Source organism: Nycticebus coucang, chromosome 17 (genome assembly GCF_027406575.1).
Source record: "Nycticebus coucang isolate mNycCou1 chromosome 17, mNycCou1.pri, whole genome shotgun sequence".
Taxonomy (NCBI): domain Eukaryota; kingdom Metazoa; phylum Chordata; class Mammalia; order Primates; family Lorisidae; genus Nycticebus; species Nycticebus coucang.
Window position 1 is genome coordinate 38,249,380 of NC_069796.1, and position 23,961 is coordinate 38,273,340.

The window sequence follows — 23,961 nt, forward strand, 5'->3', positions numbered from 1 at the left end:
AGCTAAGAAGCTGACATCTAGTTATAGAACATTATTATAGGTTGAATAGTCTCTGAACACTTTTCAGTCAGCCTTTTAAAATACATTCATTCAGAGTATTTTCTACTATATTTGGAATCCTGTTAGTGAACATCACCTGAAAACTTAACATCTTATCAGATGGTCCAATATAATTCTGGAATGTTTATGACTTTAAGAGCTTATCCCAAGTGTAACATAATAGTTGTGATGTACAAAAATTGATCTTGAATATTTTTTGAAAAGTAACAAATGAAATTTTTACTTTGAAACAGTTTTTGTGCCTCACAAAATTAGTACTTAATACTTGTTTAACTTCCTTATCATCATATTTACCTACAAAACTCTCAACAGAGCAAAAATGACACACGTTTATAAAAACATTCCTTTACACTGAAGAACCCAAAATACTTTAAAGTGTATGCCTTTCTGACTATGAAGGAATGCTCCTAAAAGAGCTTCACCAGTAAGACAGAGAATATTGGTAACATTGTAAATTTTATTAATGGATAAAAGTTACATTTATGTTGAATGAATTTCTTTTCTTCTTTCTTAAGGAGTTGAATGACTTGGCACGGGATCCCCCAGCACAGTGTTCGGCAGGTCCTGTTGGAGATGATAGTAAGTATTTCAAAGGAATAGTGAAATAAAACAGCAAAACAGCTTGTCTCTGGGGAACTCTGAAACAGATAAATATGTATCTGTTAAGATTATTTTGTGTGAATAGATAATTATAGTATAAGGAAAAAGCAGTGTTTATCCTTAGTTGCCTGTGGAAAAAAACAGCTCAGTGTCCTCATCATCTTATTGTGTTCATTACATTTTGAACAGCTTCTGCCAGGCATTGTCTGTATAGTTTATTCTGGTCCCTTCCTTTTTTTTTTTTTTTTTTTTTTGTAGAGACAGAGTCTCACTTTATGGCCCTCGGTAGACTGCCGTGGCCTCACACAGCTCACAGCAACCTCCAACTCCTGGGCCCAAGCGACTCTCCTGCCTCAGCCTCCCGAGCAGCTAGGACTACAGGCGCCCGCCACAACGCCCGGCTATTTTTTGGTTGCAGTTTGGCTGGGGCCGGGTTTGAACCCGCCACCCTCAGTATATGGGGCCGGCGCCTTACCGACTGAGCCACAGGCGCCGCCCTCTGGTCCCTTCCTCACTATCCTTCATCTCTTCTGGGTATTTTCCCAGCACTCTATTTAGCTTTTGTATACAACTGGCTGTTGTTCTTTGAGAAAGACTAAGGATGATTGGGGGTGGGGAGATGTCTTTGCCTGGCTCAAAATTGTGAAAGCACATATAATTTATTTTTAATGTCAAATTTATCTGCTTAATCCTATAATTTATAACATAAATTGGATCATAATTTTCCTTTTGTTCTACTTTATCCTGACATAGCTTTGCCCCCACTGTGTCTTTTAAACATTTTTAAAAATTAATTTATTATTATATACATTTTCATAGAGATGAGGTCTTGCCCTGTTGCCCAGGCTGGAGTACAGTGGTGCAGTCATAGCTCACTGCACTTTGAACTCTTGGGCTCATGCATCAGCCTCCCAAGTGGCTAAAGCAACAGGTGTGCACCACCACACCCACCTGGGTGTTTTTTTATTATGGACAGGGTCTGGCTATGTTACCCAGGATGGTATTGAACTCCTGGCTTCAAAGGGTCCTCCCTGGCTTGGTGCCTGTAGCTCAGCAGCTAGGGTGAGCCACATACACCGGAGCTAGCGCGTTCAAACCAAGCCTGGGCCTGCCAAACAACAATGACAGCTACAACCAAAAAAAAAAAAAAATAGCTGGGTGTTGTGGTGGGCACCTGTAGTCCCAGCTACTTGGGAGGCTGACGCAAGAGAATTGCTTAAGCCCAAGAGTTGGAGGTTGCTGTGAGCTGTAACTCCACAACACTCTACTGAGGGCGACATAGTGAGACTCTATCTCAAAAAAAAAAGGATCCTCCCACTTTGTCCTCTCAGAGTGCTGGGATTGTAGGTGTGAGCCACCACACCTGGCCCCTATAGGGTCTTTTATTAACCATTTTAAAAGAAATGATATTTGGCGGCACCTATAGCTCAGTGGGTAGGGCACCAGCCACATACATCAAGGCTGGGGGGTTCAAACCCAGCCCGGGCCAGCTAAAACAACAACTGCAACAAAAAAAATAACTGGGTGTTGTGGCAGGCACCTGTAGTCCCAGCTACTTGGGAGGCTGAGCCAAGAGAATTGCTTGAGCCCAAGAGTTTGAGGTTGCTGTGAGCTGTGACCCCACAGCACTCCACCAAGGGTGATAGCTTGAGACTCTTTGTCTCAAAAAAAAAAAAAAGAAGTGCCTGTAGTCCCAGCTACTTGGGAGGCTGAAACAAGAGAATCATCTAAACCCAAGAGCTAGAGGTTGCTGGGAGCTGTGATGCCACAGCACTCTACCGAGGGTGACAAGGTGAGACTCTGTCTCTAAAAAAAAAAAAAAAAGAACGGATGATATTTAAATGAGACTATGCTTTGTGATATAGAACTAATTTACAAAAAATTGTAATATTTAGCAAAGTTTTTAAAAACGAGCATACTTGGAAACATTTGTGTAGAAAAAGTATAATAGGTTAAGACCAAAATGAGTATGAAACTAGATTAGCTTGTGTTTAAATTATTTCTGATTTTTTCCATAATAGTATTTTATCTGTTCTGCTAAATCCTTAAGAATCACAAGGCCTTTTTATAAGGATTATTGTACAGGCAAAATAGGTAAATATTATAAATTGTGAGACTATGTACCTGTGATGAAAATATCTCTTTTGCATTAATATATTCAGCATGAGTAACTGTTATATTTGGTACCAAACATGAGAGGCTAAGTATTTAAACCATGCAAAATAATTAAGTGCTCTTACACACATTATCTCATTTAAGCCTTACCACAGCTCCTTTAGGTGAATAGATTAAAAATTTTAAACTATTATAGAAGAGTCCCATGAGAGGCTCTTAGACATTCCTGAAGTAGGTTCATTCTCAAGTTTTCTAATTCTAGGTTTGACAGTCCACTGTATAATAGGGTCTGCCTGCATTAATGTACTTTTCCAAGGTTTTATTTGATGCGAATTCCTCAAAATTGAGAATGGCTGAAAACCATTACTTAAAAGTGGTTTGAGAGGCCGGGCATGGTGGCTCACACCTATAATCCCAATACTCTGGGAGGCCAAGGCAGGCAAATCACCTGAGCCCACGAGTTCAAGACCAGCCTGAGCTAAAGTAAGACCCTGCCTCTAAAAGTAACTGGGTATTGTGGTGGGCACCTGTAATACCAGCTACTTGGGAGGCTAAGGCAAGAGAATCACTTCAGCCCAGGAGTCTGAGATTGCTGTGAGCTATGATACCACAGCACTCTACCTGGGGTGACAAAGTGAGACTATGTCACTTTGGGGTGTGGCTGTGGTGGCTCCTGCCTGTAATCCTAGCACTCTGGGAGGCTGGGGGTGGGGAGGTAGGGAGTGGTGGTACCTGAGTTCACAGGTTTGAGACCAACTTGTCTAAAAATAACCAGGTGGGCTCGGTGCCCATAGCTCAGTGGTTAGGGTGCCGGCCACATACACCGAGACTGGCAAGATTGAACCCAGCCCAGGCCTGCTAAACACCAACAACTACAAATAAAAAATAAAAATAACAGGACATGTGGCGGGCGCCTATAGTTGCAGCTACTTTGGAGGCTGAGGCAAGAGAATCACTTGAGCCCAAGAGTTTAAGGTTGCTGTGAGCTGTGACACCACAGCACTCTACTGAGGGCACCATAGTGAGACTGTCTCAAAAAATGGAAATAAGGCGGCGCCTGTGGCTCAGTGAGTGGGGCGCTAGCCCCATATACTGAGAGTGGCAGGTTCAAACCTGGCCCCAGCCAAACTGCAACAAATAAAAAAGCCGGGTGTTGTGGCGGGCGCCTGTGGTCCCAGCTACTTGGGAGGCTGAGGCAAAAGAATCGCCTAAGCCCAAGAGGTGGAGGTTGCTGTGAGCTGTGAAGCCACAGCACTCTACCAAGGGTGACAAAGTGAGACTCTGTCTCTTTTTAAAAAAGAAGAAGAAAGTGATAAAAGAGACAACTGGGCGTGGTGGCTCATGCCTATAATCCTACCACTTGGGAGGCTGAGATAGTTGGATTGCCTGAGCTGACTGGTTTGAGACCAGCCTGAGCCAGGATGAGACCTTTTCTCAAAAAATAGCTGGAGGTTGTGGCAGGCGGCACCTGTAGCCCCAGCTACTAGGGAGGCTGAGGCAAGAGAATCACTTAAGCCCAAGAGTTTGAGGTTGCTCTGAGCTATGACATTACGGCACTCTATGGAGTGCAAAAAAGTAAGACTCTGTCAAAGAAAAGAAAGTGATAAAATACATAGAATAGGAAATTTTGCAAGTCATAAGTGACATATATTGAATATATTTTTAAAAACTGTTATAACTCTAAATATAAAAAACTCATTTTAGGCTGGGCACAGTGGCTCATACCTATAATCCCAGAATTTGGGAGGCTGAGGTGGGAGGATTGCTTCAGGCCACAAATTACAGACCAGCCTAGGCAATCTTGTAAGACCCCATCTCTACAAAAAAATTAAAAAATTAGTTGGGCATAGTTTGTATATACCTGTTATCCCAGGTATTTGGGAGCCTAAGGCAGTAGAATTGCTTGAACCCATGTAGTTGCAGTGAGCTATGCTGATATCATATGGGGGGGATCCCCCCACTTTTTCTTTTCTTTTTTTTTTTGGAGACTTAGTCATCCTTGGTAGAGTGCTGTGGCATCTTAGCTCACAGCAACTTCAAATCTTTTTGGGCTCAAGTGATCCTCTGGATGGCACCCACCACAACACAGCTACTTTTAGAGATGGGTCTTGCTTTTGCTCAGACTCGTCTCAAACTCTTGAGCTCAAGCAATCCATCTGCCTCAACTTCCAGAGTAGCTAGGGCTATAGGTGCCCACCATGACAGCAGGCTAATTTTTCTGTATTTATTAGAGATAGGATCTCACTCTTGCTTGGGCTTGTCTTGAACTCCTCAGCTCAAGAGATCCTCCCACTTAGGCCTCCCAGAGCACTAAGATTACAGGCGTGAGCCACGGTACACGGCCCTAACATCATTTACTCTTATTATTAGCCAGAAAGTGAAAACAACCCAAATGCCCATCAAATAAATGATGAAGGGGTAAAGTCTAGTATACTCTACAGTAAAATATTCTTCAGCAATGAAAAAGGAATGGAGTACTGATAATGCACTACCTATGGATGAACCTTGAAAACATTATACTCCTGGCTTGGCGCCTGTAGCTCAAGCAGCTAAGGTGCCAGCCACCTACACCAGAGCTGGTGGGTTTGAATCCAGCCTGGGCCTGCCAAACAACAATGATAACCAAAAAATAGGTGGGTGTTGTGGCGGGCACCTATAGTCCCAACTACTTGGGAGGCTGAGGCAGGAGAATCGCTTGAGCCCAGGAGTTGGAGGTTGCTGTGAGCTGTGATGTCACTGCACTCTACCCAGGGCAACAGCTTAAGGCTCAGTCTCAAAAAAAAAAAAAAAAAAATTATACTCCTGTAATCCCAGCTACTTGGGAGGCTGAAGCAGGAGAATTGCTTAAGCCCAAAGAGTTTGAGGTTGCTGTGAGCTGCGACACCATTGCACGCTACAGAGGGCAACATAGTGAGATTCTGTCTCAAAAAAAAAAAGAAAACATTATACTAAGAGAAAGCTGACACAAAAGATCATTTTTGTATTATTATTATTTTTTGTAGAGACAGAGTCTCACTTTACCACTGTTGGTAGAGTGCCATGACATCACAGGACTCACAGCAACCTCCAGCTCTTGGGCTTAGGTGATTCTCTTGACTCAGCCTCCCAAGCAGCTGGGACTACAGGCGCCTGCCACAATGCCCAGCTATTTTTTTGTTATTGTTGCAGTTTGACCAGGGCTGGGTTTGAACCTGCCACCCTCCGTATATGGAGCCAGTGTCCTACTCACTGAGCCACAGGTGCCACCCTAATTTTTTTTTTTTCCTTAATAGAAATGGGGCCTCTGTTACCCAGGCTGGAATGCAGTCGCAGGATCATAGCTTACTGCAGCCTGAACTCGCGAACTCAACCAGTTCTCTTGCCTTAGCCACCGAGTAGCTGAGTATAGGCGCTACAGTACCACACCTAGCTCAGAAGACCATATATTGTGTGAATCACTTATATGAAATATCCAGAATAGGCAAATCCATAGAGACAGAAAATAAAACTAACGATTGCATAGGACTAGAATTTTAGGTGGAATAGGGAATGACCGCTAATGGGTTTGGGGCTTCTTTTTGGAGTGATGAAAAGGTTCTAAAATTAATTATGGTGATTGGTTACACAACTCTGTCAGTATAATAAAAATAATTAAATTTCAAAAATAATAATAATTAAATCTCGTATTTCAGCAAATGAATTGTTTGGTTATGTGAGCTGCTGGAGTTGGCCGGAGCTGGTGAGTTCAAATCCAGCCTGGGACTGCCAAACAACAATGGCAACTACAACCAAAAAATAGCCAGGCTTTGTGGCAGTTGCCTATAGTCCCAGCTACTTGGGAGGCTGACGCAAGAGAATCGCTTAAGCCCAGGAGTTGGAAGTTGCAGTGAGCTGTGATGCCATGGCAGTCTACCCAGGGTGACAGCTTGAGACTCTGTCTCAAAAATAATTGGTGTAACCAATCACCAGTGCCTGTAGCTCAAGTGGCTAAGGCGCCAGCCACATACACCAGTGCTGGCAGGTTCGAATCCAGCCCGGGCCCACCACACAATGATAACTACAACCAAAAAAATAGCCAGGCATTGTGGCAGGCACCTGTAGTCTCAGCTACTTGGGAGGCTGAGGTAAGAGAATCACTTAAGCCCAGGAGTTGGAGGTTGCAGTGAGCTGTGATGCCACAGCACTCTACCCTGGGCAACAGATTGAGGCTTTGTCACAAAAAAAATAATAATAATATAATAAAAATTCACACGGCTGGGCACATTGGCTCACACTTGTAATCCTAGCACTCTGGAAGACTGAAGTGGGTGCATTGCCTGAGCAAGAGCAAGACCCTTCTCTAAAAATACTGGTGGGCTCCTGTAATCCCAGCTACTTAGGAGGCTGAGGCAAGCTCGAGCCCAAGAGTTTAAGGTCACTGTGAGCTATGACGCCACGGCACTCTACCAAAGGCAACAAAGTAAAACTCTTACTTCAAGAAAAAAAAAATTCACACACATGAAAATGGAAAAGATGTCATTACTTGGTTTCTGCTCAATATTTTGCCACTTCCATATATTTTGGTATGTTTAGACTCCATAAGGAAAAGAAATAATGTTCAGAACTACCAATAATAGGAAGAAGATGTATATTTATGTTTTTTAGAGACAAGGTCTCACTCTGTCACCCAGGCTAGAGTAGAGTGGTATGGTCATAGTTCACTGCAACCTTGAATTCTTGGACTCGAGCAATCTTCCTACCTGGGCCTTCCACATAGCTGGAACTTCTGGTGCATGCCACCATGCCTGGCTAATGTATTTTAATTTTTTGTAGAGACAGGGTCTTCCCTTGTTGTCCAAAGTGGTCTTAGCCTCCCAAAGTGCTGGAATTACAACCATGAGCCATTGGACCCATCAGAGGTTTTTGTTTGTTTTTAAAAGTTGTCACATTGTCATGGAATTTTCAACATGTTCTCCATGTATTCAGTGAACTAGCTGGATGTCTTTTGGCATGCCAACTAGATAGCCATGCTCTGAAGTACATTTGTTTGGAAACTATGAGCAATTTATTGCACCAGATGCTGGAAAGGAAGAGTGCAAATCAGAAATTCTGTGGATTTCTGCTGGTTGCAGTGGCTTATTCCTTTAATCCAGCACTTGGGAGGCTGAGGAGGTGGGTGGATCACCTGAGCTCAAGACCAGCCTGTGCCAGAGTGAGACCCTGTCTCTAAAAAATACCTGTATGTGGCAGGCGCCTGCAGTCCCAGCTACTTGGGAGGCTGAGGCAAGAGAATTGCTAAAGCCCAGGAGTTTGAGGTTACTATGAACTATGATGCCATAGTACTCTATCAAGGGTGACAAAGTAAGACTCTGTCTCAGAAAAAAGAAAAAAAGAAATTCAGTGGATTTTGGACAAGGTCCAATTTCACAGAGTACCACAGTACCAGACCTATAACAATGATGTTTCTTCATCCCTCTAACAGAGAGAATACACACTTGTGAGTTTTACCATTGACTGATTTGTGGGCAGTCAACTTCGTAAGAGTCATGATGTAGCTTACCTCCATTACATATTACTTACCTCCATTCTGGGTGAGGAAGGTGGCACCGGTGTTGGAGAGTAAGGACAATGTGAGGGTGGATGAGTATATCTCAGTGCTTTCTTATCATATTTATTATCTTGTGACTTGGAGCAGGAGTGCAGGGGAAATTAATATTGTTCCATTTATAACTGCAAATTTATTTTATTTTACTACTTTTTTTTTTTTTTTTTGAGACAGAGCCTCACTATATCCCCCTCGTAGAGTGTTGTGGCATCACAGCTCACGGCAACCTCAAACTCTAGGGCTCAGGCGATTCTCTTGCCTCAGCCTCCCAAGTAGCTGGGACTACAGGCGCCCGCCACAACACCTGGCTACTTTTTGTTGCAGTTGTCATTGTTGGTTAGTTGGCCTGGGCCAGATTCGGGGCTGGGTTTGAACCCACCAACTTTTGTGTGTGTGGCTGGTGCTGTAACTGCTGTGCTATGGGTGCCAAGCCTATAACTGCAAATTTAAATAGAAAAGGAGTGAGTAGAAGAACAAGAGCTAAAGTTTTTAATTATAAGTAAGGTACTACTTAGGATTTAACATTTACATTAGGATCTGAGCAAAACTAAGGGAAGATGTCACTGGGATTATTTATTTCTTTTTTTTTTTTTTTCCCCAAGACAGCGCCTCACTTTCTTGCCCTTGGTAGAGTGCTGTGACATCACAGCTCACAGCAACCTCCAGCTCTTGGGCTTAGGCTATCTTCTTGCCTCAGCCTCCCAAGTAGCTGGGACCACAGGCACCCGCCACAACACCCGGCTATTTTTTGTTGTTGCAGTTTGGGCGGGGCTGGGCTTGAACCTGCCACCCAGGGTATATGGGGCCGGCACCCTACTCACTGAGCCACAGGCACCACCCACACTGGGATTATTTCTGAATAACACAAACCAAGTAACGCTTGTCACAAAATAGAAAGATGAAGACTAAGAAGCCATATAAAAATCCACTAGAGGTTAGCCAGGCTTTGTGGCAGGTGCCTGTAGTCCCAGCTACTTAGGACGCTGAGGCAAGAGAATCGCCTAAGCCCAAGAGCTGGAGGTTGCTGTGAGCTGTGACATTATGGCACTCTACCAAGGGCGACAAAGTGAGACTTTGTTTCTTAAAAAAAAGAAAAAATCCACTAGAGGTTGGCTTAGCGTCTATAGTTCAGTGGTTACAGTGCCAGCCACATACACCAAAGTTGGCGGGTTCGAACCCAGCCCAGGCTAGCTAAAACAGTGATAACTGCAACAAAAAATAGCTGGGCATGGTGGCAGGCACCTGTAGTCCTAGCTACGTGGGAGGCTGAGGCAAGAGAATTGTTTAAGCCTGAGGGTTTGAAGGTTGCTATGAGCTGTGACGCTACAGCACTCTACCCAGGGCAACATAGTGGAACTCTGTCTCAAAAAAAAATCCAGTAGAGGTTGGGCGCAGTGGCTCATCCTTGAGTTTGAGAACATCCTGAGCTCAGCCCAATTATTCATCCTTTTGTCTAATTATGTTTTAGCCTCATTAACAGGGTTAACTCTAGTTATCAGTGTGCTTTATTAAAATATATTTGTGATTCAAAATAGAATGAAGCTTTTTAAAACAGAATTGTTTTAGAGATGGTGTTTTACTATCTTGCCCAGGCTGGACCTAAACTCCTGGGCTAAGAATCCTCCCACCTCAGCCTTCAGAGTAGCTTGGACTGTGGGCATGTGCCACACTGCCCAGCTAATTTTTTAGTTTTTGTAGTGGTAGTAATTTTTTAGTTTTTTTGTCTTGCTGTGTTATTCAGGCTAGTCTTAAACTCCTGGCCTCAAGTAATCCTCCTACTTTGGGAGCATGAGCCAGTATGCCTGGCTATCTCTAGTTTCTTTAAACAGCACATCCTAATGTCTTGTTGCAGAACTTTTAGACTTCTGGGCCTTTTATAGCACTTTTGTTGAAGATACTGGGACCACTCTCTGGTTCAAAATTGCTTTCTCCTTAGTTACTTTACTCAAGCCATTACACAGTTGGTAGAAAGTATGAAGAATTTTCCTAGTACCAGTGAGGAGTAGTCTTAAGGAGGAGAGCCTCAGCAGTACTTATTTTTCACCTTTCATTTCTAATAAACAGGCTGCTATTTGTGTGCTCAGGTCTCGGTGAAGGAAAAAGCAAAGCAGACGGACACTTTCACATTAAGGAGGCGAGAAGGAGCTTTAGTACTTGGCTGCCATTCTGGTGGATTTTTTTTTTTTTTTTTTTTTTTAAGACAGAGTCTTACTTTGTCACCCTGGGTAGACTACCGTGTTGTCACAGCTCACAGCAATCTCAAACTTTTGAGCTTAAGTGATTCTTTTGCCTAAGCCTCCCAAGTAGATGGGACTATAGGTACCCGCCACAATGCCCAGCTATTTTTAGAGATGAGGTCTTTCTTTGGCTCAGGCTGGTCTTGACCTCGTGAGCTCAGGCAACGCACCCAGCCTCTAGTGGGTTTTTATATGGCTTCTTAGTCTTGATATTTCTATTTTATTATGACAAGGGTTGCTTGGTTTGTGTTATTTGGAAATAATCCCAGTGACATCTTCCCTTAATTTTGCTGAGATCCTAATGTGAATGTTAAATCCTAAGTAATACCTTGCTTATAATTGAAAATTTTAGCTTTTGGTCTCTATGCTGTACTAGGAACCTCCTTAGAAGTGGAGGGGAGGCAGGAGACTCCCTTGAGCCCAGGGAGTTGGAGGTTGCTGTCAGCTGTGATGCCACAGCACTCTACCCAGGACAACAGCTTGAGGCTCTGTCTCAAAAAAAAAAGAAGTGGAACAAACACCATCATTTTATACATTTGAAGATATTTTCTGGGGCGGCGCCTGTGGCTCAAAGGAGTGGGGTGTCGGCCCCATATATCGGAGGTGGCAGGTTCAAGCCCAGCCCCAGCCAAAAACTGCAAAAAAAAAAAAAAAAAGGAAGAAGAAGAAAATATTTTCTTACTTATTGAAATTATTCCTAGAGTTTGTAATAAAGCTTGGGCTTTCAGCTCATATTTTCTTTATCTAATGAGGGCTTGTAATTCTAAAGACCTGTACATGCAAGCACTTACATTTTTTTCTCCTTTTTTCTGTCTGTTTTGTTTAGTTTTTTTGAGACAGAGTCTTACGTGGTCACCCTAGGTAGAATGCCATGTCGTCATAGCTCACAGCAACCTCAAACTCTTGGGCTCAAGTGATCCTCTTAACCTCCTGAGTGGCTGGTACTACATGAGCCTGCCAGAAGGCCCAGCTAGTTTTTCTATTTTCAGTAGAGACACCATCTCACTTTTTCTCAGGATGGTCTCAAACTCCTAAGGTCAAGCAGTCCACCCACGTTGGCCTCCCAGAGGGCTAGGATTACAGGTGTGAGCCACCATGCCTGCTTTTTTTCTCATTGTTAAAACCAGACTTTCCTTATTTGAGTATTGTCTACCTTGACTTTACAGTTCTGCCCTATACCAGCATTTTTTTTTTTTTTGCAGTTTTTGGCCGAGGCTGGGTTTGAACCAGCCACTTCTGGCATATGGGGCCAGCACCTACTCCTTTGAGCCACAGACACTGCCCTATTTTTTTTTTTTTTCCCCTATACCAGCATTTTAAAAGGAATATATATGTATTTTTTTGAGACAGAGCCTCAAGTTGTCGCCCTGGGTAGAGTGCTGTGGCATCACAGCTCACATCAACCTCCAACTCCTGGGCTTAAGCAGTTCTCTTGCCTCAGCCTCCCAAGTAGCTGGGACTACAGGTGCCCTCCACAATGCCCGGCTGTTTTTTTCCTTGTAGTTTGTCATTGTTGTTTGGCAGGCCCCGGGCTGGATTCAAAGCCACCAGCTGTGGTGTATGGGGCTGGCGCCTTAGCCACTTGAACTACAGGCGCCAAACCTAAAAGGACTGTATTATATATAATTGTTTTGAGGAAATTATTTACCCTGTAGGACATTACAGCACTCTAGCCTGGGCAACAGTTAAGACTGTAGAACTGCTTAAAGGTAGAACTTGAGCATTGTCAAAAAGTTTATCTCCTTGACAAGAATTTTTAAGACTTTTTGGGCGGCGCCTCTGGCTCAGTGGGTAAGGCGCTGGCCCCATATACCGAGGGTGGTGGGTTCAAACCCAGCCCCGGCCAAACTGCAACCAAAAAATAGCCAGGAGTTATGGCGGGCGCCTGTAGTCCCAGCTACTCGGGGGGCTGAGGCAAGAGAATCTCTTAAGCCCAGGAGTTGGAGGTTGCTGTGAGCTGTGTGAGGCCAAGGCACTCTACCGAGGGCCATAAAGTGAGACTCTGTCTCTACAAAAAAAATAAAAAAATTAAAAAAAAAAAAAAGAATTTTTAAGACTTTTTAACTCAAGTGCTTTTTCTTAATGAGTCAGTACTTTTTTTTTTTTTTTTTTTTTGGAGACAAAGAGTGCTATGGCATCATAGCTTAGAGTAACATCACACTTCTGGGCTCAACCGATTCCCTGGCCTCAGCGTCCTGAGTAGCTGAGACTGCAGGCACCCACTACAACACCTGACTAGGTTTGCTATTTTTAGTGGAGACAGGGTCTCAATCTTACTCAAGCTGGTCTCAAACTCCTGAGCTCAGGCAATCTACCTTCCTCAGCCTCAAACAATGCTAGGATTACAGGCATGATCCACTACACCCCACCTAGTACTCATTTTTTTTCTCTCTTAATTCTCACACTTGATTTAGGTTCCTCATCTTTCCCATACTCATTATCATATTACTTATAAATCAACTTGGATTAGATAGGGAATGATGTGTTAACTATGGTAAAGATACAATGGATATTGCTATATGGTGATTTTTTTCTTGTTCTTTTTCAGTGTTCCATTGGCAAGCTACAATAATGGGGCCAGTAAGTATTCAGATTAATTTCAGAAAAAATAGTTGATATAATTTACTCATTTTAATCCCACTTTTCTTTTCATTAACAGAATGATAGTCCATATCAGGGTGGAGTATTTTTCTTGACAATTCATTTCCCAACAGATTACCCCTTCAAACCACCTAAGGTAATTGGGATGTGGCAATTGTTTTTAATGTGCTTTCTACAATACTAATAAACCAACTTATAAAAAGTTTTCCTTTTTTATATAGGTTGCATTTACAACAAGAATTTATCATCCAAATATTAACAGTAATGGCAGCATTTGTCTTGATATTCTACGGTCACAGTGGTCTCCAGCACTAACTATTTCAAAAGGTAACAAAATAGTATCAAGATAAAGTGACTGTGTTATCTCTGTTTTTGCAAAGATCTCTCATGTTTCTTTTAAAGAGGAGGTAGCAGTTTTCTCTCATTCTGAAATAGACCTTGAGACAACTAGAAAGAGTTGGATTTTCACATATGAGTATTCCCTGATGTGGTGACTTGTCTATATTGATTGTGCTATTCAAGCATAGGTTTAGAAGGGGGTATTTAAATGGATGAATTGTTTTTTAAAGCAAAAGTAAAACACAGTGTTCCTTCCAATCTTGAGATTCATGAATGGAAAGGAGAGATACTGTTCCAGAATGGGCAATATTAGCCATTTCAAAGAATGCTCGTGCTGTAAACATAGACATTATGTTCTTGAAGAACAAAATATAGGTAACGTCGTTTTCTTTCTTTTTTATCTGAGATAGAGTCTCTCTCTTTGTCACCCAGGCTATAGTGCCATGGCATCATCATAGTTCACAGCAACCTTAAACTGCCAGGCTCAAGTAATTCTCCTGCCTCAGCCTCCCAAGTAGCTGGGACTACAGACGCCTGCCACAATGCCCAGCTAATTTTTCTGTTTTCAGTAGAGATGGGGTCTTTTTTGTTTTTTTGTTTTTGAGACAGTCTCACTATGTCGCCGTTTGTAGATTACAGTGGCATCACAGCTCACAGCAACCTCAAACCTTGGACTTAAGTGATTCTCTTGCCTCAGCCTCCCACACAACTGGGACTACAGGCACCTGCCAACAAAAAAAACAACTGGCTGTTTTTTTTGTTTCATTTGTCATTGTTTAGCAGGCCTGGGCTGGGCTCTAACCTACCAGCCTCAGTGTATGTGGTGATGCCCTAACCACTGGGCCACAGGTGCTGAGCCGGTTTCACCAGCTTTTATCTTTAGGTTAGCGAAGGAACAGATTCATCCTGTTAAGATGATCAGTTTAACATAATCATCTTTTTTTGGTTTGCTTTTTTGACAGTCTTACTTTGTCACCCTTGATAGAGTGCTGTGGCATCATAATTCACAGCAACCTCAAACTCTTGTGCTCAAGTGATTCTTTTACCTCAGCCTCCCAAGTAGCTGGGACTACAGGTGTCCACCACAATGACTGGCTATTTTTTTTTTTTTTTTTCCGTTATGGTGTCTCACTCTTGGTCAAGATGGTCTTAAACCCCTGAGTTCAGGCAGTCCACCCACCTCAGCCTCCCAGAGGGCTAGGATTACAGGCATGAGCCACTGCTCCCGGACTCACATAAACTTCTGTGAACATCTTGTTTATTTTGGAGACAGTCTTACTCAGGCTAGAGCACTATAATATCAGCCTAGCTCACAGCAACCTCAAACTCCTGGGTTTAAATGATCTTCCTGCCTCAGCGTCCTAAGTAAGTAGGACTATAAGCACCCACCACAATGCCTGGCTATGTTTTTCTATTTTTTAGAGACTGGGTCTCACTCTTGCTAAGATTATGAACATCCTAATAGTCATTGTTGCCATGTATGCATGTGTGTCTGTGTTTGAAAATGTAAAATAAAGGCCAGACACGGTGGCTCACACCTATAGTCCTAGTACTCTAGGAGGCCAAGGTGTGTAAATTGTTTGAGCTCAGAAACTCTAGACCAACCTGAGCAAGAGCGAGACTCTATCTCTACTGAAAATAGAAAAACTAGCCTGACATTATGGCCGAGCGCCTTTAGTTCCAGCTACTTGGGAGGCTGAGGCAAGAGGATTACTTGAGGCCAAGACTTTGTGGTTGCTATGAACTGTGATAACACCATACTCTATTCAGGGTGGCACAGTGAGATTCTGTCTAAAAAAAAAAAGAAAATGTGAAAGTTAGTTGCTAAGTTTGTAATGAATGCTCCAGGGCTCAGCGCCTGTAGCACAGTGGTTACTGCGCCAGTCACATACACTGAGGGTGGCAGGTTCAAACCCAACCCAGGCCAGCTAAACAACTGCAGTAAAAATATAGTTGGGCGTTGTGGCAGGCACCTATAGTCCCAGCTACTTGGGAGGCTGAGGCAAGAGAATCACTTAAGCCCAAGAGTTGCTATGAGCTGTGACACCACAGCACTCTACCGAGAGTGACATGATGAAACTATGTTTCAAAAAAAAATCAAAAAGCGCCTGTGGTTCAGTGAATAGGGCGCCGGCCCCGTGTGCCGAGGGTGGCGGGTTCAAACCCAGCCCCAGCCAAACTGCAACAAAAAAAAAATAGCCGGGCATTGTGGCAGGCACCTGTAGTCCCAGCTGCTTGGGAGGCTGAGGCAAGAGAATCATGGTAAGGCCTAGAGTTGGAGGTTGCTGTGAGCCGTGCGACGCCACTCTACCCGAGGCGGTACAGTGAGACTCTGTCTCTACAAAAAAAAAAAAAAGTTTGTAATGAGAGATCCAGCCAGTAGTTCTTCTTAATAAGACCTAATTACTTACATGAGTAGGTTAGGGATTTTTTTATGTCGATGAATTGAGTAACATAGTTTACAAATATTGTCTTGTATTTTGATTTGAAATTGTACAACCCCTCAATATTATCTCCAGATGAAATCACAGGTGTAACAAAACACTAATCCATAATTAACAGAAGAAGATGAAAATAAGTATCAGCTCTCAATTGTCTATTTTGAAAGTGATCACTAGGGCGGCGCCTGTGGCTCGGTCAGTAAGGCGCCGGCCCCATATACCGAGGGTGGCAGGTTCAAACCCGGCCCCAGCTGAACTGCAACCAAAAAAAAAAAAAAAAAATAGCCTGGCGCTGTGGCGGACACCTGTAGTCCCAGCTACTTGGGAGGCTGAGGCAAGAGAATCGCTTAAGCCCAGGAGTTGGAGGTTGCTGTGAGCTGTGTGATGCCATGGCACTCTACCGAGGGCCATAAAGTGAGACTCTGTCTCTACAAAAAAAAAAAAAAGAAAGAAAGAAAGTGATCACTAGATTTGTAAAAAATGAAAGCAGTTGCTTAAAAGAAAAATCATTTTAAAGTACAGTGGGTTGGGGGGAAAAATAAAAGTCAAGCAGGTACAGTGACTCACACATGCAATCCTAGCAGTTTGGGGTCCTGAAATAGGTAGATTGCTTGAGCTCAAGAATTCGAGACCAGCTTGATGAAGAGTGAGACCCTGTTTGTACTAAAAATAGAAAAATTAGCCAGCAGTAGCCAGCCTTGCAGGCTGAGGCAAGAGGATCACTTCAGCCCAAAAGTTTTAGGTCGCGGGCGGCGCCTGTGGCTCAAGGAGTAGGGCGCCGGTCTCATATACCGGAGGTGGTGGGTTCAAACCCAGCCCCGGCCAAAAAAACCACAAAAAAAAAAAAAAAAAAAGTAAAGCATATTAAATCATAAGAAATAGACGTTACTTTTAGTATTGGGTGGTAAAATGTGTATGAAAAATATTTTTCTGTCTGCTTATAATTTACCATTTCTTTAATGTATATAGATGGGAGGCAACATGGTTTCATGGTAAAGAACCTAAATTCTGTATTCAGTTGCCTATGATCAGATCTCAGATCACCTCTTATTAAATGAAACTTGAGACAAATTGCCCTCTATATTCCTCAGTTTTTTCATCTCTAGAAATGGGACAATAATAAATATTTCATTGTTACTATCTAAAAAGAAAATGCACAGATAACAGGTTCTTTGTAAGCACGCCAAGTAACTAGGATAATAGTACAAATGGCAAAAGTGTTGGATATTTGTCGTGTATAACTTGGATGTTGTTAAGTCTCACTGTTATAAATTAAATTTTTCATTTTTATTTTTTTGTTCTTTGAGACAAAGCCCAGGCGGGAGTGCTATGGCATCCGCCTAACTCAACAGCATGTTCAAACTTCTAGGCTGGCTCAAGTGATCTTCCTACCTCAGCCTCCCAAGTAACTGGGACTACAGGCACCCACTTCCACCCCTAGCTCATTTTTTTAAGTTTTTTGAGTAGAGGTGGGCTCTCACGTTCAGCCTGGTTTCTAATTCCTGAGCTCAAGGGATCCTACTTCCTCAGCCTCCTATACTGCTGGAATTATAGGGGGTGAGCCACCACACCAGTCTAGAAATTAAATTTTTTTTTTTTTTTTGAGACAGAGTCTCAGTATGTCGCCCTCAGTAGAGTGCTGTGGCATCACAGTTCTCGGCAACCTCAAACTCTTGGGCTTAAGCAATTCTCTTGCCTCAGCCTCCCAGATAGCTGGGACTATAGGCACCTGCCACAATGCCCAGCTATTTTTTTTGTTGCAGTTGTCATTGTTTAGTTGGCTAGGGCCTGGGCACTATAACCACTATGCTACAGGCACCGTGCCTACAAATTAAATTTTTTTTTTTTTTTTTTTTTTTTTTGTAGAGACATAGTCTCACTTTATCACCCTCCGTAGAGTACCATGGGGTCACAGCTGCCAGCAACCTCCAATTCCTGGGCTTAGACAATTCTCTTGCCTCATCCTCCCAAATAGCTGGGATTGCAGGCGCCCACCACAACGCCCGGCTATTTTTTGTTGCAATTTAGCTGAGACCAGGTTTGAACCCCCCACCCTCAGTATCTGAGGCCAGTGCCCTACTCACTGAGCCACAGGCGCCGCCCCTACAAATTAATTTTTTTTTTTTTTAATTTTTTTTTTTTGTAGAGACAGAGTTTCACTTTATTGCCCTCAGTAGAGTGCCGTGGCGTCACACAGCTCACAGCAACCTCCAACTCCTGGGCTTAGGCGATTCTTTTGCCTCAGCCTCCCGAGCAGCTGGGACTACAGGCCCACCACAACGCCCGGCTATTTTTTTGTTGCAGTTTGGCCGGGGCTGGGTTTGAACCCCCCACTCTCGGTATATGGGGCCGACGCCCTGCTCACTGAGCCACAGGTGCCGCCCTACAAATTAATTTTTTAAAGGATACAGGCTGGGCAAGGTGGCTCATGGCTATAATCCTAGCCCTCTGGGAGGCCAAGACAGATTGCCTGAGCTCACTGGTTTGAGACCAGCCTGAGCAAGAATGAGAACCTGTCTCTAAAATTAGTCGGGTGTGGGCAGTGCCATGTGGCTCAGTGGTGGGGCGCCGACCCCATATACCAAGGGTGGTGGGTTCAAACCTGGCCCTGGCCAACCTGCAACAAAAAATAGCTGGGCGTTGTGGCGGGTGCCTGCGGTCCCAGCTACTGGGGAGGCTGAGGCAAGAGAATCGCCTAAGCCCAGGAGCTGGAGGTTGCTGTGAGCTGTGATGGCACAGCACTCTACGAAGGGCAATAAAGTGAGACTCTGTCTCTACCAAAAAAAAAAAAAAAAAAATAGTCGGGTGTGGGCGGCACCATAGATCAGTGAGTAGGGCACCAGACCCATATACCAAGGGTGGCAGGTTCGAACCCACCTCCAGCCAAACTGCAACAACAACAACAAAAAAGTAGTCGGGTGGGGCGGCGCCTGTGGCTCAGTCGGTGGGGCGCTGGCCCCATATACCGAGGGTGGCGGGTTCAGACCCGGCCCCGGCCAAACTGCAACCAAAAAATAGCCGGGCGTTGTGGCGGGTGCCTGTAGTCCCAGCTACTCGGGAGGCTGAAGCAAGAGAATCGCTTAAGCCCAGGAGTTGGAGGTTGCTGTGAGCTGTGTGATGCCATGGCACTCTACGGAGGGCCATAAGGTGAGACTCTGTCTCTACAAAAAAAAAAAAAAAATAGTAGTCGGGTGTTATGGTGAGCACCTGTAGTCCCAGCTACTTCGGAGGCTGAGGCAAGAGAATCGCTTGAGTGCAAGAGTTTGAGGTTGCTGTGAGCTATGATGCCATAGCACTCTACCAAGAGTGACAAAGTGAGACTCTGTCTTCAAAAAATAAATAGATAAATAGAATAATTACAGTGCTTTGTGTAGAATTTGATTATATCAGCTATCTAGGTTTAACATTTTTATGAATCCCTTTTGTAAATTGAATGTATGGAGAGAGAGTTCTATGAAAGGACTTAATTCTGTGTGTGATATCAGTTATCCCTTTAATATATAGTCTGTTTTCAAGGACAATAATTCAAGGACAATGTCTTCCACTTTGAAGATATATGTTGAAGATCTTAATATACAAAAACTTAAAGGAAGCAGATAAATGTGCTATAAAGCCATTTGATTATATGTTTTTAGAATGAAAGTGACTATGGGTTATACCCTTAATGAAAATGAATATATACTGATAAACAATGTATCTGGGTGAAAGCTTGTCAAGTAAGTGAAGTACCTGTACAGTTTGTAGAAGTAGGAGTTTCTCTCTTTACAGAAGAAGAAGATAAAATACAATGTAAACCAGGCGGTGCTCGCAGCTCAGTGGGTAGGGTGCCAACCACATATACCAAGGCTGGCAGGTTCGAACCCAGGCTGGGCCAGCTAAAGAACAATGACAACTACAACAACAACAAAAAAATAGCTGGGCATTGTGTAGGGCGCCTGTAATGCCAGCTATTTAGGAGGCTGCGGCAAGAGAATCACTTAAGCCCAGGAATTTGAGGGTGCTGTGAGCTGTGATGATATGGCACGCTACCAAGGGCAACATATGACATAGCGACTGTCTCAAAAAAAAAAAAAATATGATGTAAGTCAAAATCAATTTTCCATGAATTAAAGGAGCTAAGTAGTATACTAAGAATCTTTTCGTCAAGTCCAGATAACCACTAAACTGACTTTCCTTTCCTGGAAAGTCAGAAAAGCTATTTCTTTAAATTTATCAATATAAAATTTCCTTACTAGAATAATTAGAACAACAAATATCAGTACCATGTGTTAACTGATTATACCATTGGAGCTCTTAGAACAAGAAATAAATAAATGGAGGGTAGAGGGAATGTAATCAGTGGGACCACACCTACAGTGCATCTTACAAGGGTATGTGCGGAAATTTACTAAATGTAGAATATAAATGTTTTAACACAATAATTAAGAAAATGCCGTGAAGGCTATGTTAACCAGTTTGATGAAAGTATTTCAAATTAGGGCGGTGCCTATGGCTCCGTGAGTAGGGCACCGGCCCCATATGCCGAGGGTGGCGGGTTCGGACCCAGCCCCGGCCAAACTGCAACAGAAAAATAGCCGGGCGTTGTGGCCCGCGCCTGTAGTCCCAGCTGCTCGGGAGGCTGAGGCAAGAGAATCGCATAAGCCCAAGAGTTAGAGGTTGCTGTGAGCCATGTGACGCCACGGCACTCTACCCTGGGGCGGTACAGTGAGACTCTGTCTCTACAAAAAAAAAAAAAAGAAAGTATTTCAAATTGTATATAAAACCAGCACATTGTACCCCATGATTGCATTGATGTGCACAGCTATGATTTAATTAAAAAAAAAAGAAAGAAAGAAATGGAATTTGTAAGAAGTACTAATTTGGTAGTGTACTTGATGCTTGAACAACAAGGCTTGGGGAGCCAGCCTCCCACGTAGTCAAAAATCTACACCACTTTTGACTCCCCAAAAAGTTAACTGCTAATAGTATACTCTTGACCAGAGCCTTACCAATAACATAAATAGTTAAGATGTATTTTATATTTTACTTGTATTACGTATTTTATATTTAGTTGTATGCAGTAAAATAAGCTAGAGAAAAGAAAACATTAAAAAGAAAATCAGTCCTCTTTTTCCGGCTGGAACCATGGCGGCTGTTGAAGAGAAGAAAAAGAAGGTTCCTGTTGTGCCAGAAACCCTTAAGAAAAAGCGAAAGAATTTCGCAGAGCTGAAGATCAAGCATCTGAGAAAGAAGTGTGCCCAAAAGATGCTTCGAAAGGCAAGGAGGAAGCTTATCTATGAAAAAGCTAAGCATTATCATAAAGAATATAGGCAGATGTACAGAACTGAGATTCGGATGGCTAGGATGGCAAGAAAAGCTGGCAACTTCTATGTACCTGCAGAACCAAAATTGGCATTTGTCATCAGGATCAGAGGTATCAATGGTGTGAGTCCAAAGGTCCGAAAAGTGTTGCAGCTTCTTCGCCTTCACCAGATCTTCAATGGAACTTTTGTTAAGCTCAACAAGGCTTCCATTAACATGCTGAGGATTGTAGAACCGTATATTGCATGGGGGTACCCAAATCTGAAGTCAGTAAATGAGCTAATCTACAAGCGTGGTTATGGCAAAATCAATAAGAAACGAATTGCGTTGGCTGATAACAGTTTGATTGCACAATCTCTTGGTAAATATGGCATCATCTGCATGGAGGATCTGATTCATGAGATCTATACTGTTGGAAAACGCTTCAAAGAAGCAAATAACTTCTTGTGGCCCTTTAAGTTATCATCTCCACGGGGAGGGATGAAGAAAAAAACAACCCACTTTGTAGAAGGTGGAGATGCTGGTAATAGGGAAGATCAAATCAATAGGCTTATTAGAAGAATGAACTAAGGTATCTGCCCTGATTGTTTTTGTAATCTGGTCAGTTAATAAACAGTGACTGAAAAAAAATAAAAAATAAAAAACAGTGACTGCTTTCAAATTGAAAAAAAAAAAAAAAAAGAAAATCATACAGAAGAGAAAATGTTTTTGTTTTTTGAGACAGAGTCTTACACCGTTGGAGTCTCACAGCAACCTCCAACTCTTGGCCTTACGCGATCCTCTTGCCTCGGTTTTTCTAATTTTAGTAGAGACAGGGGTCTTGATTTTTGCTAAGGCTGGTCTTGAACTCGTAAGACAAGGAATTCACCTCTCTCCGCTTCCTAAAGTGCTAGGATTGCAGATGTGAGCCACCGCACCCGGCCAGAAAATATATTTGTTATTCATTAAGTAGAAGTGGATCATCATAAGGATCTTTCATCCTTGTCATCTTCATGTTGCATAGGCTGAGGAAGAAGAGGGGTCTGTCTTAGGGTGACAGGTGAAAGAAGATTCATGTATATGTGGACTCACTCAGTTCAAACTCATGTTATTCAAGGGTCAAACTATATATCTAATTTTAGGTGAAAAATCATTTGTACTATTGCCAGTTTGATAGGCCAGATAAGTTCCTTTTTTCTAAGGTCACTACTTTTTATGAGCATTCAAAAATCTGTAACTCCTCATAATTTCCAGGAAATGCACAAAATCTTTCCTAATTGCTGTTAGATTGTTATGTGCATGAAGAGGGCATGAGGTGAGACACCTGACAATGGGAAAAGAAGATATTTTGGAAATGGCATCTGCCATTGTGGGCAGTGGGAATGAAGAGTCAGAAAACATCTTTCCTGATTTTTTTTTCTCCCATATACTCTTAAGGCAAAGAAATAGCATTTTTGCTACCAAACTGAATGATAAAGGGCATGTCAGCTTTTTCTTCACCTCTGAGAAGCCCTTGATCTCTATAGAATAGATAGGAAAATGAATAAATCTTTTTTTTCCTTGTTTGGGAATAAAGTGGTCTCAAGAGTTAACTGCCTCTTGGTACAGAACATTAGAAATAAGATAGCTTCTTAGAATTTTCCTCATTTGTTGGCATTGCATATTTCTCTCAGCCCTTTACTTTTATCCTCTACTAATTTATGTTTTGTTCATTCTAGTACTCTTGTCCATCTGTTCTCTGTTGTGTGATCCCAATCCAGATGATCCTTTAGTGCCTGAGATTGCTCGGATCTACAAAACAGATAGAGAAAAGTAAGTATGGCCTCTAGATGGAAAGCTGTCTGGTAAGATGGACATGTTTGTCTCAAATCTTTCTTAAAGGCTGGATATAAGCAAGATGTTAAATGGAGTCCTAACATACTCTCCTGGGGATAGGAAAGAGCAATATTTATACTAAGTATCATTATAGCTAGATGATACCAATCTTATCTCTAATTGCTTTATGTGACTTCTATTATATATAAAAGCTTTTCAGTAGTATATTTTTCTACAGCTTTATGGCTTATGATTGGCTTTTTTTTTTTTTTTTTTTTCCTTGAGACAGAGTCTCACTTTGTGCCGTCACAGTTCACAGCCTCCAGAGTATCTGGGACTACAGGTGCCCACCACATGCCCAGCTATTTTTTTGTTGTTGTTGTTGCAGTTTGGCCAGGGTCAGGTTTGAACCTGCCACCCTCAGTATATGGAGCCAGCGCCCTACTTACTGAGCCATAGGCACCGCCTATGATTGGCTTTTTTTTTTCTTGTAGAGACAGAGTCTCACTTTATAGCCCTCGGTAGAGTGCCGTGGCATCTCACAGCTCACAGCAACCTCCAACTCCTGGGCTTAAGTGATTCTCTTGCCTCAGCCTCCCGAGTAGCTGGGACTACAGGCACCCGCCAACACCCAGCTATTTTTTGGTTGTAGTTCAGCCAGGGCCGGGTTTGAACCCGCCACCCTCGGTATATGGGGCCAGCGCCTTACCAACTGAGTCACAGGCGCCGCCCGGCTTTTTTTTTTTTTTTTTTTTAATTGGGATAGGAGCTTAGTGACTGTAGCACAGTGGTTATGGCACCAGCCACATACACTGAGTCTGGTGGGTTCAAACCTGGCCTGGGCCAGCTAAATAAGAATGACAACTGCAACAACAAAGAAAGTAGCCAGGCATTGTGGCAGGCACTTGTA

At 42.9% G+C, this 23,961-nt stretch overlaps 1 protein-coding gene across 2 annotated transcripts in view; it reads left to right on the forward strand.

Annotated features, from left to right (window-relative positions):
• Positions 1-23,961, forward strand: part of UBE2D2 (ubiquitin conjugating enzyme E2 D2) — a 67,798-nt gene that overhangs the window by 38,458 nt on the left and 5,379 nt on the right. For both annotated transcript variants that reach the window (XM_053566444.1, XM_053566443.1), the window contains exons 2-6: positions 576-639; positions 13,124-13,155; positions 13,235-13,312; positions 13,398-13,503; positions 22,955-23,048. In XM_053566444.1, the coding sequence (XP_053422419.1) occupies positions 576-639; positions 13,124-13,155; positions 13,235-13,312; positions 13,398-13,503; positions 22,955-23,048 (374 nt within the window). The remainder of the gene's footprint in view (positions 1-575; positions 640-13,123; positions 13,156-13,234; positions 13,313-13,397; positions 13,504-22,954; positions 23,049-23,961) is intronic.